The sequence below is a fragment of the Ceratotherium simum genome, chromosome 36 (genome assembly GCF_057802395.1).
Source record: "Ceratotherium simum simum isolate JZ-2026a chromosome 36, ASM5780239v1, whole genome shotgun sequence".
Classification (NCBI taxonomy): Eukaryota; Metazoa; Chordata; class Mammalia; order Perissodactyla; family Rhinocerotidae; genus Ceratotherium; species Ceratotherium simum.
The window spans coordinates 25,354,574-25,369,648 of record NC_141935.1 but is presented as its reverse complement, the minus strand read 5'-3'; the positions used below and the strand labels follow the sequence as shown (position 1 = coordinate 25,369,648).

Genomic DNA, 15,075 nt, shown 5'->3' with positions numbered 1-15,075 from the left:
AACAGAATAGGGGAGGACATAGCCTAGAACTTTCTGATGCAGAGACAGATGACAACCCAAAATTGCTATTGGGTTTATCTTCAGAGAAGCTGTCTAATCAAAGTGACTTCTGAGACAAGTTAAGTTACGTTAAGACTAACCACTGTGGGATTCCCTTACCAAGGTAAGATGGGAGGCTAGGTCTAAGCAGTAGTATTCTGTGAAATCATGTGGGTAGCTGTTCTATAGATCTTGGACAAAGGAAGGTCTTAGAAACAGCAGTCATGGTTGTTCTGCCCAAAATGGCCCTCTTGAGGGGAGCAGGGGAAGTTCAGCTTCCTCACAATGGAAGAAATGCAGTCTTCCAATAACATAAGAGGGTTCGTGGAAAATGGGTGACCTAGGATTTATGTAAGTGTCTAAAGGGCCCCTAAAGAATGATCAGGGATTACCTGTCTTTTCTTTGTGCCAGATGGTCTCATCTTTGCCTTTCTTTCTTATCCTGCCCTTTATCTAAATGTTCTAGTTAATTAATGCTTCTCTGGATTGTCGTGTCTCTTGCACCCAGCTCCTTTTCTTTTCCATCTTAATCATTCTTTTCATTTACATCTTCACTGCCTTTTCCTGGACTTTTGCGATAGCTACTTGATGAGTTTCCCCATCCCTCCTGTCATCTTTTTCTCCCCTTCCAAATGGCCTTACATTAGCACTGTATAGACTTGGGATCTCAAACTGATACCCAAAGGGACCAATCAGGTAATAGAAGTAAATGAAATGACTTAGTTGTAGAGTGATAGGGAGAAGGTTTCCATTACTTGTCTAGAGGTATTCAGCTTTTTAAAACACTACAGATGAAGCCAAGCATACCTGAGGGTCTGAGTCTAACATGTAGACTGTTTAAACCTTAGCTATAATATATTTTTTGCCTTGTCAGTCTGTTCCCACAACTCTTCTCAGCTGCGGGATAAAGGCTGTGTTACGTGGCTTGGTATTCAGGACACTTGGTAGTCTGGCCCACTCTGCCTCTCCAGCATCATCTACTTTGCTTTGTTCTCAGCCTGTACTGTAATCAGCCTGGCCTCCTCGCTGCCTCCCAGATATAATTCACATATTGTCACCTCTGACCTTTACCTTCTGTGCTAGTCTGCTCCGGGGTGATGAAGCTCCTTTCCACGTATTTATTTCTCCCCAACCCTCATGATGTAGGTGGTGCCTTTTTAGCACGTGGAGAGCCAAGCTCAGTGCCTGGCTCAGGGACGGTACTCAGTAAATGCCAGCTGCTGCCCTTATTCCTTGGTCACTGAACTCCGTAATGTTTATTCCTTTCCAGCCACTTCTCTGAACTTCAATGAGGGAGGGGCTTGAGCGCCATTCCTCCTAAAGTCGTGTCTTGCTGTCGTCTTCCATTGTTATGTAGGACCTACACACACGCGTACTGTCTTCTGCACTAAATTGTAAACTCCTTAGGGTAGGAATCCTGTGGAATACGTGTTTGTATTCTCCACAAAGCCACACAGACTGTTGTAAACAACAGCCACCTAGAGGCTGTAAACAATGCTCTAGAGGGAGAGACACATAATAAACGGGTTCACAAAAAATACACAATATAGTTTCAGACATTGGTAAGGGCTATGAAGAAATCTCAGCAGGGTGAGGGGATGTAGGGAGACTCAACTGGTGGGTAGGATGAGGAGTAGGCTCTTTCAGCTGGGCTGTTGGGACCAGCAGGAGAGCCAGCACAGCTGGAGCTGTGAACAAGGGGGAAGACAGTAGGAGTTTCAGGTGGAAGAGGTAAGCTGGAGCTGGTTCCTGTAGGGCCTCGTAGACCAGGGTAAGGAACTGGAATGAAATTCGAATGGTGGTGGAAAGCCATGATTTTGAGCAGGAGATGTGACCTGATTTGCTTCCTGGCTGGTCTCTGGAGACTAGAATATAGGGAGGCAGGGGCCAAAGAAAGGAGACCAGTCAGAAGGTTGTGCAGTTTATTCAGGTGAGAAATAACGAAGGATAGGATTCAGGTAGTAGCAGTGGATGTAGTGAAGATATATTTTTGAAGGAGAAACTGACAGGGCTTGCTAATAGATTAGGGATGGAGGATGGTGGTGAGGAGCAGTTTTGAGGGGAGGAGGATCAAGAGTTCTGTTTTGGAATCTAACTATTTAAACAATTTACTGAGGGTTAAAAAGTGGGATGAGGGGCCAGCCTGGTGGCGTAGTGGTTAAGTTCGCACTCTCTGCTTCTGGCGGCCCTGGGTTTGCAGGTTCGGATCCTGGGTGTGGACCTATGCACTGCTCATCAAGCCGTGCTATGGCAGGCATCCTACATAAAGTAGAGGAAGATGGGCACGGATGTTAGCCCAGGGCCAATCTTGCTCAGCAAAAAAGAGGAGGATTGGCGATAGGTGTTAGCTCAGGGCTAATCTTCCTCACACACACACACAAAAATAATAAGTTGGATGATATCTTGGCATTCTTACCATTTCTTTTCCTATGTTATACTTATTAAATTGTCCCCTTAAGCAAACAAAAACAAATTACAAAAACACGAGGTAGTGCCTAATTTAGAAACATACATCATAAAACTCCTATTTTTATTTAAAAAAACCCTTTTTCCTTTTTAAATTAATCTTTTAAAAATTCACCAGTGACGTACTTCATCATAATATGTTTTTTGCTCTTTTTCGCTCTCTCTGTATTGCATTGTTCTAAGATGCAGCATTGTGAGGTTGGAGATCACCATCGTGTTTTTTTTGGAAGATGGCTTTCCTCCATATAGCTGCCTCCTCTTGCTCTAGCTGTGACTTGTTATATTAATTTGCTATAGTAGTAGCCATGATATTAATCTACTTCCAGATTAGTTGAATGACACAAAAGATCTTTCATCTAACCATCTCCTCCCTCTTGTCTCTAGATTGATGGATTTAGTCGTTAAAGTCTCTCTTAATTGGAGTGGTGTGTAAGATAAGGATTGGTTGCTACAGGTATAGACTACTTGGAAAGACAAAAGAAACTTACTAGGTTTCTTTGAAAGTTCTGTTCATCTCACTTTAACTGTAATATGTATTATAACAGATGACACTAAGCAACATTTTAAGAGTCATAGAAAATAAGACCTTTTCACATTAGGGAAATGGCAAGAGGTTTAATCTTGAGTTTGTATTCAAACTCTGCCAATAACCGGTGCTACAAGTTGAAGCATGTTATTTAAGCTCTCTAAGCAAGCTTGGTTTCTTCATCTGTTAAATGGGGCTGATAATGCCTGTATAAGAGTTGTGAAGGTTAAATGTGACATATTATGTAATTGTCTTTACATAAAGTGTACTAGATTATAGTCCTTATTGTGGAACCCAAATCTAAAGAAACAGACAGAGAACATCGTTCCTTCAGTGAAGAACAGCGGTGGTAAATTTGACATGTGCTTCTACGGGGAGCTCACTGGCATTTCAGCTGTTTATAATGTACTAATATGATTTATGAATGTTAATTCTCAAGTAGTTGGAAACCAAGCATGTGTTCTTTGTTCAAAGTTTACCAACCTTGAGGTTCTGGGTTGAGTACAACCTGCATCATTAAAAGAATATTATTTGGTATCTATTTTCTCCTTTAATTTTGTGAGGAGGCACTTCTAACAGCAAGGCCTCTTTGAATGTTTTCCTTGTCACATTAGGATTTACTGTGCCAGTAGAGTTGCAAAATAATTTTGTTTTTACAACCAGTTCGTTCGTAAAATGCTATTTAAGATGATCATTGATATTGGAGGGGAAGTGCGGAAGAACCATTTATTTACAAATATAGAGAACTAGGCCAGATGGATGCTTTGTTGTGTTTTTTTTTTTAATTCTATACTTATTCATAGAGTACCACCAGTAACAAATATATTAATTATAGCTTAGAAATTCTTTTTGTTCTCAGTGGAAGGGCTTGGTATATTTTGTTTGGATAGGAAAAGAACTTGGTAATTTAACTGGGAAACTAAATTTAGTTTTTAAAGCTTTATTTTTTGAGATTTAAAAATTCTTAACCTTTCAACACTGACATTATGGGTAAGAGAAAAAAGGCATAGGAATGTTTTTTAGAGTAGTTTGGAGGAGACACATTTCTATGTGCCCTAAATCAACTTCCCAACCTACTTAGAAACACGTGGCAGGGCCAGCTCCAGTGGCCTAGTGGTTAAGTTTGGTGTGCTCTGCTTTGGCGGCCCAGCTTCAGTTCCCGGCGTGGACCTACACCACTTCTCTGTCAGTGGCCATGTTGTGGCAGCGGCTCACATACAAAAAGAGGAAGACTGGCAACAGATGATAGCTCAGGGTGAATTTTCCTCAGCAAAAAAAAGAGAAAATGAAAAAGAAAGAAACACGTGGCAGTCTTTTGAGTGAGACCCCAAACTAAAACTGTGACCTTGTTTTGGCTTACTTTCCCTTCTACCATAGAATTAAGGTCAACACTACCAAAATCATTTCTTAAACTCTTCATGTTTGACTGCCTTGGTGTGATAAGTAAGAATTTCTATGCTAGGGATAGGTTTTAAGGCCTCTGCCCAAACTCTTGCCAAAACAGAAAGGAACACACTCACCTGGCTTCTAAGAGTTTCCCCCTTGGCTTGCATATCCTATGGCTAAGCATGGTCCCACCATCCCTGTTCTCCATCTATAGACTATAGGACCAGAGGGCAGTTAGGAAAGAAACAGAGAAACCTGAAGAAGATCCCTGAGCAAGACTGAAAGGAAATAATGGAAAAGAGCATGCTCCTTCACTTCAGACATTGGGGCAGGCAGATGAAACAAAAGGTTTTTGGTGGGAGAGAAAAAGGAAAAGAAAATATGGAATATGGTTATATTTTTAGCCAAGAATTAAGGGTTCGGGAAGGAGAAGGTGTCAAAATGTTGGTCCCTCTCACTCAACTGTAATTTCTCATACTGATTCACTCTTTCAAAAAGTTACCCAAGTTCATTGTCACCAATAGTAAATAAGGTGGGGCCACTTGGGAAGGCTTGTATCCCTTAACTGCATGACTTCCAGAGCCCACCACCTCAGAGTAGGCCAAGCAGGAGCTAAGTTGGGGCCAACAGCTGCTGCACTCGGACTAGCATCCAGGTCTTAAGAGTCACATTCTCTGTCTTTCCAGATGATTTCTGAAGTTTATCTCAGTCTTTCAACATCCATAGATTCATATTTGCAATGCCTTTTGATTTATGATTTGAGTCTGTCTCTTGAATTTACAGGTTCAAAATTCATACCACAAAGATAGGCAGTTAACAGTAATACCACTCTGAGGCTCATCCTCAGAACTATTCTTAATTGTTTATTCTTTTTTTTTTTTAATAATTTTATTTATTTATTTTTCCCCAAAGCCCCAGTAGATAGCTGTATGTCATAGTGGCACATCCTTCTAGTTGCTGTATGTGGGACACGGCCTCAGCATGGCCAGAGAAGCGGTGCGTCGGTGCGTGCCCGGGATCCGAACCCGGGCCGCCAGCAGCGGAGCGCACACACTTAACCGCTAAGCCACGGGGCCGGCCCTTAATTGTTTATTCTAAGTAGTTAACGCAACTTGAAAATGCCTGTGGTTTGTGAATTCACTGTTGTTAAATGTACGACTTGATTTTATGGAGAAAATAGATTGTCTATGAAAACCTCATTTTTTTTTTTTTACATTTACTAAAAATGAAAAGAATATCAATGGTACATCTTTAGTAGTAATGTATTCATTAAAAAATTAATTTTGATTTTCCATCTCTTGCTCTTTAGGAACTTTTTAGGACTTCTTTCCCTCTCAGTTTCAGCAAGGTCCTTGTAAAGTCATTTTTCTTTGTTGTTTGAAGGGTTTCTTTAACGTTGCTTTCTAAAGCAAGATTTGAAAGGCTGTTCCTTTGCATATTTGTACTTAGCACTTTAATGTCACTAAAGTACTTTAGTTTTCTCAGAGGAAGGATATCATCTGAAATACATATTTCCTATAAAAAGAATAAATCGCTGACATTGATTTTTTTTTTATTTTTTAGATAATGGTTTTTATAGACTCATGTTCAGGGAAGCCCAGTAGATGACTGTTTTGTTATTTGGCCCTAAAAGCCTTGAGTTTTAAAAAGAACCAATAGAACCTGTAATATTTATGCATAGCACATTATCAGAGATGGCTGGCTGGAACTGGCAATCATATTAAGTATTTTAGGCCGTTGATCAGATAAATGCCATTACAGACAGTCCTCAGCTTACAGTGATCTGATACCACTGTCACTGACCTCTGCAGTTTTGGGCTCACAGTGCCCACCTGTGTCATCACCTACAGCTTGTCCAAGCAGGCAAGTCACAAGTTAACTTCTGTGACTCAACCTACTGCTTGGGGGGCCCTTTGATAAGGCCTCCTGCCTCCCAGCCTGGCTCTCCAACTGATCCTCTTTTCTCTCTCCCCACACCTCGTAGTCTTTTAACTCCTAAATGGCAAGCGTTTTTGTTTTTGTTCCTAAAAAAGGGATGGGGAGGAGGCAGGAGAGAAGTGTCCCAAGTGAAACCCAGAGGACAACATAGAAGAGATATTAGACAGCAAACTTTTTCTATGAAGGGCCAAATAGTAAGTATTTTAGACTTGATGGTCTGTTGCAACTACTCAGTTCTGCCATGGTAGCCCCAAAGCAGCCATACACAATATGTAGATGAATGGGCTTGGCTGTGTTCCAATTAAATTTTGTTTACAAAAATAGGCAGTGGGCCTTTGGCCTACTGGCCGTAGCTTGCTGATCTATGCAAACTACAAAGGAATATGTCCCTAGGAAACTGGCTGTGAGAGATATTCTGGAAGAGATGTCCTTAAAATATTTTGAGCAGTAGAGCATTATTTAGTAAATGCATAGTTTCTCAGAGGAACTGAGGACAACACTCATTTTGATGTTAAAAGTTGGTACCAAATATGTTTTAAGTCTCGCATGTTCATTTCTTAAAAATTGTTGGTGAATGAAAAGAATGAAAAATGCAGTGGTAGATTATCAGCCTCTGTTATAAAGCAAAACCCAACACTAATAATGAAGCTAAGAGGCGCCGTAGGTGATCATTTTACAGATGACTTAACAGGGGAATGGAGCTATGAAGCAAGTGAGTTCAAGGAGGCCTGATTTCCAGTCCACTGCACGCTGTGTCACACTGCCTGGCCCTCAAGTCAATTCAGGGCTTAAGTTAGAGTTTTAGACTTGTGTATTTGGCAGTCATCTGCATAGAAATAAATTTTGATGATTAATTGTGATTTTTTTCCTATAGGAATTGGATAAACCTATAATAGAAATTCAAATACCAGTTGAATTCACTTAGCCTTTTTACCCTTATATGTAAACTATCATTGATATGTCCCACCATAATATAACAAATGACTCTTATAATCTCTGACAGGTTGTTCCTGCCGAAGGGTTGGTCTCTATATTAAAGAAGAGGAGTGATACCGTAGGAGACCATCCTGCCCAGATGCACCAGAAACCATCTAAGCGAAGAGTGAGATTCCAGGAGATAGACGATAACTTAGATCAAGGTGAACTGCTCAGCACTGAGTCCAGCACAGAGCTGATTCTCAGTGCTTGCTGAATGAATTAACGTAGGATAGGACGTTTGGTGACGGGATTTGTAAAAGAATATGTGAACTTAGTTGCTTTATCTTCTATAAAGAAATGTGTAGAATCAAACTATCATCAGCTCTTAAATTATTCCTAAGCATTTTGTTTGCTTAAATAAGTGAGCAAGTTGCAAAATTCAACTCATGGCCTCCCTGTCCCACAGATAGTCCTCAATGTTCATAGAGCTCATTTCAATTTCCTTGTTTAGTACTTTTTTTTTTAAGTAAGCCTGCTATTTTTATCTTCTTTTCAGTGGTAATTAATACTCCTCCTTTATAGGTGTGGAAAATATTTATGGATTACAAGTATATTTTCTTTGGTGTTCAGTGATTTCTTCTTGACTCTATAGAAGATAGTGTCTCTCAAGAGCAGCAGTTTAACACTGTTGCTATTGTTTGACTTTTTCCTCCTGGGTCTGTATTTAAGGTGGTTGCTAGGTTTACCTAAGGCTTAGGTAAATAAGGGTGAGTGGAAATATGGCCCAGAACTTGTCAGTATGCTTCTCAAGTTTATAAAACAACTGCATTGTTAAAATAACAGTGTAAACCTGTCAATTCACTTTCTAAGTAGGACATAAAGTGATGGCCGTAGAGGCTTCTAAATGTTTACCATTATAAAGCTGGTAGGAGGCTTGCAAATAATCTGTTCTCAGTCCGCATTTTGCCTCTGCACCTTGCTTGTAACCATCACAGCCTTCTCCAGATAAAGTGCTCAGTTCTTTGTTTGCACTAATTGGCACTGAATCTTTGCTTAGTAGGAGGAGCCCTGGATTTAGAACTGACAGTCCTGTCTCACTCAGTAGCCATCTCATCTTAAACAAAGTCACTTAACTTGTGCTCAGTAGCCACATGTGTCTCACAGCTTCCACATTGGACATTCAACATATGTAGATAAAACAAACAAAATAGATGTCTGTAAGTAAACTATATTTAAATGTTTGCGTATAAATATGTGATTATGAAGAAAAATATGGAAAGATACATAAACTAGATTATTAAGATAGATAAGGAGGTGGGAGGGAATCATACCAAAAAAAGAAAAGATGGTGAAAATACTGAATTGACACCTCCCCCAAAAAACCCAAAAAACACAACATGAATGATATGATCATATTTATTCATTTGTATAAAAAATATATTGGCATACAGTTATAAACTATTGAATCTATTAACCATTAAAATCTATTAAACTATAAATTTGTAAATCACAGAACAATATGATTACATAATCTTATTTATATAAAAATCCTGAAACCATATGTGTGCGATCTGGAAGGATACACACCAGATTTAACAGTGTTTGCCTCTGGGGTGGAGTGGAGTATGATTGGGTAGGATAAAAAGGGAGAGTCCCTTAAACTCTTAGATACTTTTGTGTTTGAATTTTTACAGGAAGACTATATTCACATATTACTATAAAATCTTCCAAATAAAATCTATTTCGTTTATATTATAAAACTTGTTTTTTTATTGTAAAAGTAATATATACTAATAATGAAAAAACTCAGATAGTAATGAAGTAAAAAAGTATAAGTCCTTCAACCTTCCCTTGAGGATTTTCCCCAAGTATTGATTGAAGGTTCTCATCATCCTTTCAAGACACATTCTGTATGTATGAATACGTATGTGTGTGTATACACACTGACACATACACGTGTGGTATGTCTTTTTTTTTTTTTAACACAAATGGGTTCATTATCTATTGTTCTGTCACTCCTTTTTAATTTAACCATCAATCTTTCTATGAGAGAACATATTAAATTTACTTCATTCTGTTAAACAATTGCATAGTATTCCATTATGTGAATGTCCTATAACTATTTAACTATTCCATTGTAACTGGAATAACCAAAGTATTCTCAACTTTTTGTTGTAACAAACCTTGCTGCAGTGAACATGCTTGTATATATGATATTTTGTGTGGTGCAGATCTGTAGGCTAATTCCTAAAAGTGGGTTTGCTGGGCTGAATGACAGGGACCAGTGGCCTGAGGCCATCCTGGTTTACACCTGTTGTGCAGCATTGCATTCGGGTAACGTTCTCTTCACTCTCAAAAGTGTACCAGTCTGGAGGGTAAATTAATTTAAAATTTTAATAGATACTGCCAGATTTTTTTCTAAGAAGGTTTTGTTACACACTCATCATGCTGATCATAAAACTTTTTAGTCTTTTCCAAATATTTATTATTATTTTTTAAATTATGAATGATCATTAAGACTTTCAACAAAGAATGGTTATTTTCTTCAATGTAGAAAGACCGATGTGGACATTTTTATTAAAAACAAACCTGCCAGAGGTATTAAGCAAAATAAAAAGAAACCACTGTACCAGCTAGAACTTTACTCTTCCACTAAATGATGCGAATAAAATTGAGTATTAAGATGCAAGAGTGATCCCACCCAAAGACGTTTTTTGTTGTTTAATATCAAATTGACTTTGCTTTAAGGTGGACATATGATGTGAACTCCAAATATATTGCAATAGCAAGGTTGTAAGTTGTACCCTAAAATAACGTTATGAGCACATCCGAGAAGTAGTGCCCTTTTCTTCTTCTTTTTTAATTTTTTTTTTGTGAGGAAGATCAGCCCTGAGCTAACATCCATGCCAATCCTCCTCTTTTTGCTGAGGAAGACTGGATCTGAGCTAACATTCATGCTCATCTTCCTCTACTTTATGTGGGACACTGCCACAGCATGGCCTGACAAGCAGTGCGTCGGTGTGCGCCCGGGATCCGAACCCGGCTCGCCAGTAGCGGAGCGCGCGCTTAACCGCTACGCCATGGGGCCAGCCCCCTTTTTTTATGGAAATGATTCTATTCGTTGTATGAGTGAGCTAGTTTTAATTTTATCATTGACAAGCTCCACAGTATGTATCTTTGTGGTAACTAATACATAGGTCTTTGTAGAGTTGTTAGGTGCACTAGCTTTCTGTCAATGACTCCTCTCCCTAGAAGACTAATGTTAGAAACATCTAGTTATCGTATCAATGAGAAGGCAGCAGATGCCAGGGTCTCCATATTGTGTCAATTTAACCTTACTCTGTTCTCGTATTTGCAGATGAAGTTGGAGGTGGTTCCTGTATTTTACTGGTCTTGCTGTGCATAGCAACGGTTTTCCTTAGTGTTGGAGGAACTGCATTATACTGCACTTTTGGTGACATGGAGTCACCTGTTTGTACGGACTTTGCAGACAACGTGGACTTCTATTACACTAAATTACTGCAGGGAATGGCAGAACTGAAACACTGGATCTACCTCTCCTAGCAGCGTTCAAGAGGGACAGGCATGCCGGCTGTGAGAATCAAAGAGTGCAACTTTCTAAACGGCTTTTGTTTTAGGAGTTCTGTAACATACGTCCCCTCCCCCAGTGAGGAACCATGGGCATCAGAAACAGCTGCTTTAAGTGGCAATCCAGAGGAGCTCTTAGGATAATCCACATAATGAGGCAAATATCCATCCGAGCATTGTGGACGGAAGGAGTGGTCTTTGGAGAGCATGTCCATCTCCTCCTTGCTGCTTCCGAGTGTAATGAGCTGCACTTAGCAGAATGAAACAGGGCAGTGGTGGAGCCACGCCATTTCTAGCGTCCCTGTCAAGCTAATGGTTAAAGGACACTTTTCGTTTACATTTGTTGGTCCAAAGACATTGCTTCCAGCCATCATGCAATAAGTTTGTGTGTAATCAAAAGGAGTTACCTTATGGTTTCAGTGTCTTTTTTCAGTTAACCTTGGGAGCTATGTAATTTAGGCTTTGTACATTATTTCCAGATTCTGTTCTCCATTTGTGAGATGGGTGTGTGTGTGTGCACGTAGGCACGCGTGTGCACGCGTGCTTCAGACAGTTATCATAAGCAAAGACCCAACATAGAATAACAAAGATTATCTTTATTCTTTTAACTTGTCTATAGATGTGCAGGCACAAATCTTTGAAGAAGGCTTAACTGTGGAACAGATGAACTGTAGAAATCTTGGCCCTGAAATGAGAAGCTGTGACAGATCTGTGACAGTTAACATGATTATCTAGCCAGAAATTAATCACAGGCCTAGCGGTAAAATTTAAGAGCTCCCTCTGAGTCTTAGGCGACCAGTTTCATCATGGATTCAGCACTTGCTGAAGTATGATGAATGCTGGACTCAAGTCAGCAAACTTTTATTGAGCATCTATTATGTTCTGAGAATCTAAGAAGCAGAATACAAAGCTAAGATATTAGTTCCTGCTCTAGATGTTTTCTTTCTGGTCTTATGTAAAATAAACTGATACTTTGGCAAATGAAATTAAATCATATATAATTCAGTATTAACAGGTTATGCATTCAGATGTTTGAATGTGCATTCATATCATGGGCTTGATTTAGACCTATTATGGGGTCATTAAGCGAAAATTCAATCATATCTTAAATAGGCAGATGTCTGTTTTTGTTTAGATCTGTCAGCTAGATGGCATTTCCTTTTCTAAAGTGCAGTGGTCTAACATATAGGAAGCCTTGCTTTGGCTTTTTATATCAAAGGCAGCATTTTAAAAGAAACAAAACATGAATTATAGTTTTTTAGCAAGTGATCATTATTTCATGTTTTTCTGTTAGGATCATTTGAAAGAAAAAGGGAGAAATTACTTTCTAGTTGTTACTGGCTGGTACAGTACCTCCCTTTGTGTTTCTGCTTATTTATTTAGATTATATGAATTTTAAAGGGCTTTTTATATAAGTTGAAAGTGTGTTGTTGAGCATGCATTTGGTTATGCCAATGCTAGATATTTAATTACTATGTACTTATTAGTGTTTTGATTTTCTATAATTTCAATTCAATGTGTTTTAGGCTTGTTAATTTTTAAATTGATGGTTTATTTTCACCTACAATACTGTTTGTCTTGTCTCTGTCATGTCACTATAAACTGTAATATTTTCAAGGATTATAGATCAAAGATATTTATTTAGAAGTGTACAAGATACTGAAATTTAGATTCCTTATACTTAAGGCTGATTTTATTAGAAGATTATTTTAATGTTCTATTACAAATTTTAAGAATTTGTATTCAAATTGTATGTAAAATATGTAAAATGTTGACGGTACTATCTTATGTGGTTCTATAAAAGACATTCACAAGGTCTGCTGTGAGGGGCATCCCCATCATGGACAGACCTCTTCTACTTTACCCTCATGATTTCTAGTTACAGGAATTTGATGATGCTGATTTCTGCTAGTTTTATGTCAAGATAAGTCAAAATTTCCCTCCCTCCTGTTCGCCTCTTTCAGGTCACTATCAAAGTCCTAAATAATCTATAGTGTCATATTTGACTATGAGTCACCAGGGCCACTACTTCTGACACCGAAGATTTCCTGGGAACCTTCCCACTGAGATGAAAGGACTGAGATAATACCTTGGTACTCCAGGGCCCAGTTGAGTCTCAGAAAAATCACGTGTGCTTACCACTTCCCAGGGAGAGTGAGGTGAGCTCAGGAGCATATTGATGTCTTGACTTAAAATAGGCCTGAAATCTCAACTAGAAAAAATAGAGCAACTTTAAAATAGTCATTTATTGCATGAATTGGAGTAATTCCATCTGGTGATGAAAGAATTGTTATCTCACACGTAAAAAATTCATCCAGTTTTACTATAATGTAATTTTTTCTGTCATTTGAAAGTACTGGCAACTATTTGTAACTAATCTTCCTTAAGAACTGTATTTGAGGGTAACATCAAGCTTGTAATTTAAAATCTACACCAACAAAGTGTCTCAGAGAGTTTATTTGAACCCTGGAGTGCTGAGAAAAACTGCTTTAAAGTGAAAGCAAAATACTTTCAGCAGTTGGTCTGGTTCCACAAGTAGGTGGCCATCTATTTTGGGGAGTCTGATAGGTCCCTATGTAAAGGTGTCCCTGCTTCTAAAACACCTCCCCTATCTGCCTGACACAGTAACTGAAATTTGCCCTAAAAATTCATTCCTTTAGATTTAAAAATAAAAATCCTCTGAGAGGTTTACTTGATTGAGCTATGAATTTGTGTATTATGCTGAGAGGACTTGAAATTTGAAGGAGGGGTTTATTTTGAAAGGACAGATATGAATTGGGTCTTGTTGGAGTGGCAGGAAGATATGGGATGGGAGTGGCAGGGGGATATGGGGTGGGAGTGGCAGGGGGTTATGGGTGGGAGTGGCAGGGGATATGGGTGGGAGTGGCAGGGGATATGGGTGGGAGTGGCAGGGGATGTGGGGTGGGAGTGGCAGGGGTTATGGGTGGGAGTGGCAGGAGGATATGGGTGGGAGTGGCAGGGGATATGGGTGGGAGTGGCAGGTGGAGAAGGGGTGGGAGTGGCAGGAGGATATGGGGTAGGAGTGGCAGGGGGTTATGGGTGGGAGTGGCAAGGGGATATGGGGTGGGAGTGGCAGGGGATATGGGGTGGGAGTGGCAGGTGGAGAAGGGGTGGGAGTGGCAGGAGGATATGGGGTAGGAGTGGCAGGAGGATATGGGGTAGGAGTGGCAGGGGTTATGGGTGGGAGTGGCAAGGGGATATGGGGTGGGAGTGGCAAGGGATATGGGGTGGGAGTGGCAGGTGGAGAAGGGGTGGGAGTGGCAGGGGATATGGGGTAGGAGTGGCAGGGGTTTATGGGTGGGAGTGGCAGGGGGATATGGGGTGGGAGTGGCATGGGGATATGGGTGGGAGTGGCAGGTAGAGAAGGGGTGGGAGTGGCTGGGGGGTATGAGGTGGGAGTGGCAGATGGAGAAGGGGTAGGAATTAAGAAGTGAAAGAAGGAAGGTGGCAAAAGAACAGAGAAATCCTTTAGCTATTAACTTGTGTTGCTGAAGCTGGCTTTGTAGCATTTACTCCCAATTCAGAGAAGACTGAATTTTTGTCTTCCCACTGACATGGCCTGTATAACTCTTATTAATTTCTATGCACTCAATATTAATTCACTCTTGTATATTTGTTTATGCAGTGTTATAGTGTTTTCACGTTTATTCATTTGATGCTTAGATCAGTAAACACACATCCCTCAAGTCCAGGGCTTGTAACTCCCAAATCCAGTATACTTTCCATTCTATCATGTTGCCTCCATCCTCAAAAAGAATAAGAGTGATCTAGGGTTTATGGCACAAATTCTAGTGCCTTCTATTTTAACAACCTCAAAAATAAACAAAAAGCCTCATGTACTAACCCTGTAAAAGCAACAGTGAGTTAAAAATTTCCTTAAGGAATTCTAGTATGATTTAAATCTCCCTAGGTTTAGCCACTGAGGGAAAAGGTATGGGAACCTATGGGCATCTCTCCTCCCTGGTTCTAAGAAGAGCTACTCCTAAACTCGACTTTTTGTCTGTTGCCATGAGATCCGTGCAGAACCATGAGCAGTGTTTATCGCTGTCTGTACCTTCACAAACATTTGAATGCCTGCAGTGTACCTAGCACTGAGCTGGGTGCTGGGGCTCCAGAAACAAGAAATGGTACCAGCTTAAAGAAGTTAGTGTCTGGTGAGGTAAACGTATTTGTGAAGGGGGAATAAAAATGAA

General features: G+C 39.8%; 1 protein-coding gene across 7 annotated transcripts in view; it reads left to right on the top strand.

Moving 5' to 3' along the window:
* CNST (consortin, connexin sorting protein) overlaps positions 1-13,557 on the top strand; it is a 116,666-nt gene extending 103,109 nt beyond the window's left edge. For all 7 annotated transcript variants that reach the window (XM_087424447.1, XM_004439571.3, XM_087424448.1 and 4 more), the window contains 2 exons: positions 7,359-7,494; positions 10,632-13,557. In XM_087424447.1, the coding sequence (XP_087280573.1) occupies positions 7,359-7,494; positions 10,632-10,837 (342 nt within the window). In that variant the 3' untranslated portion in view covers positions 10,838-13,557. The remainder of the gene's footprint in view (positions 1-7,358; positions 7,495-10,631) is intronic.
* Positions 13,558-15,075: the final 1,518 nt, after the last annotated feature.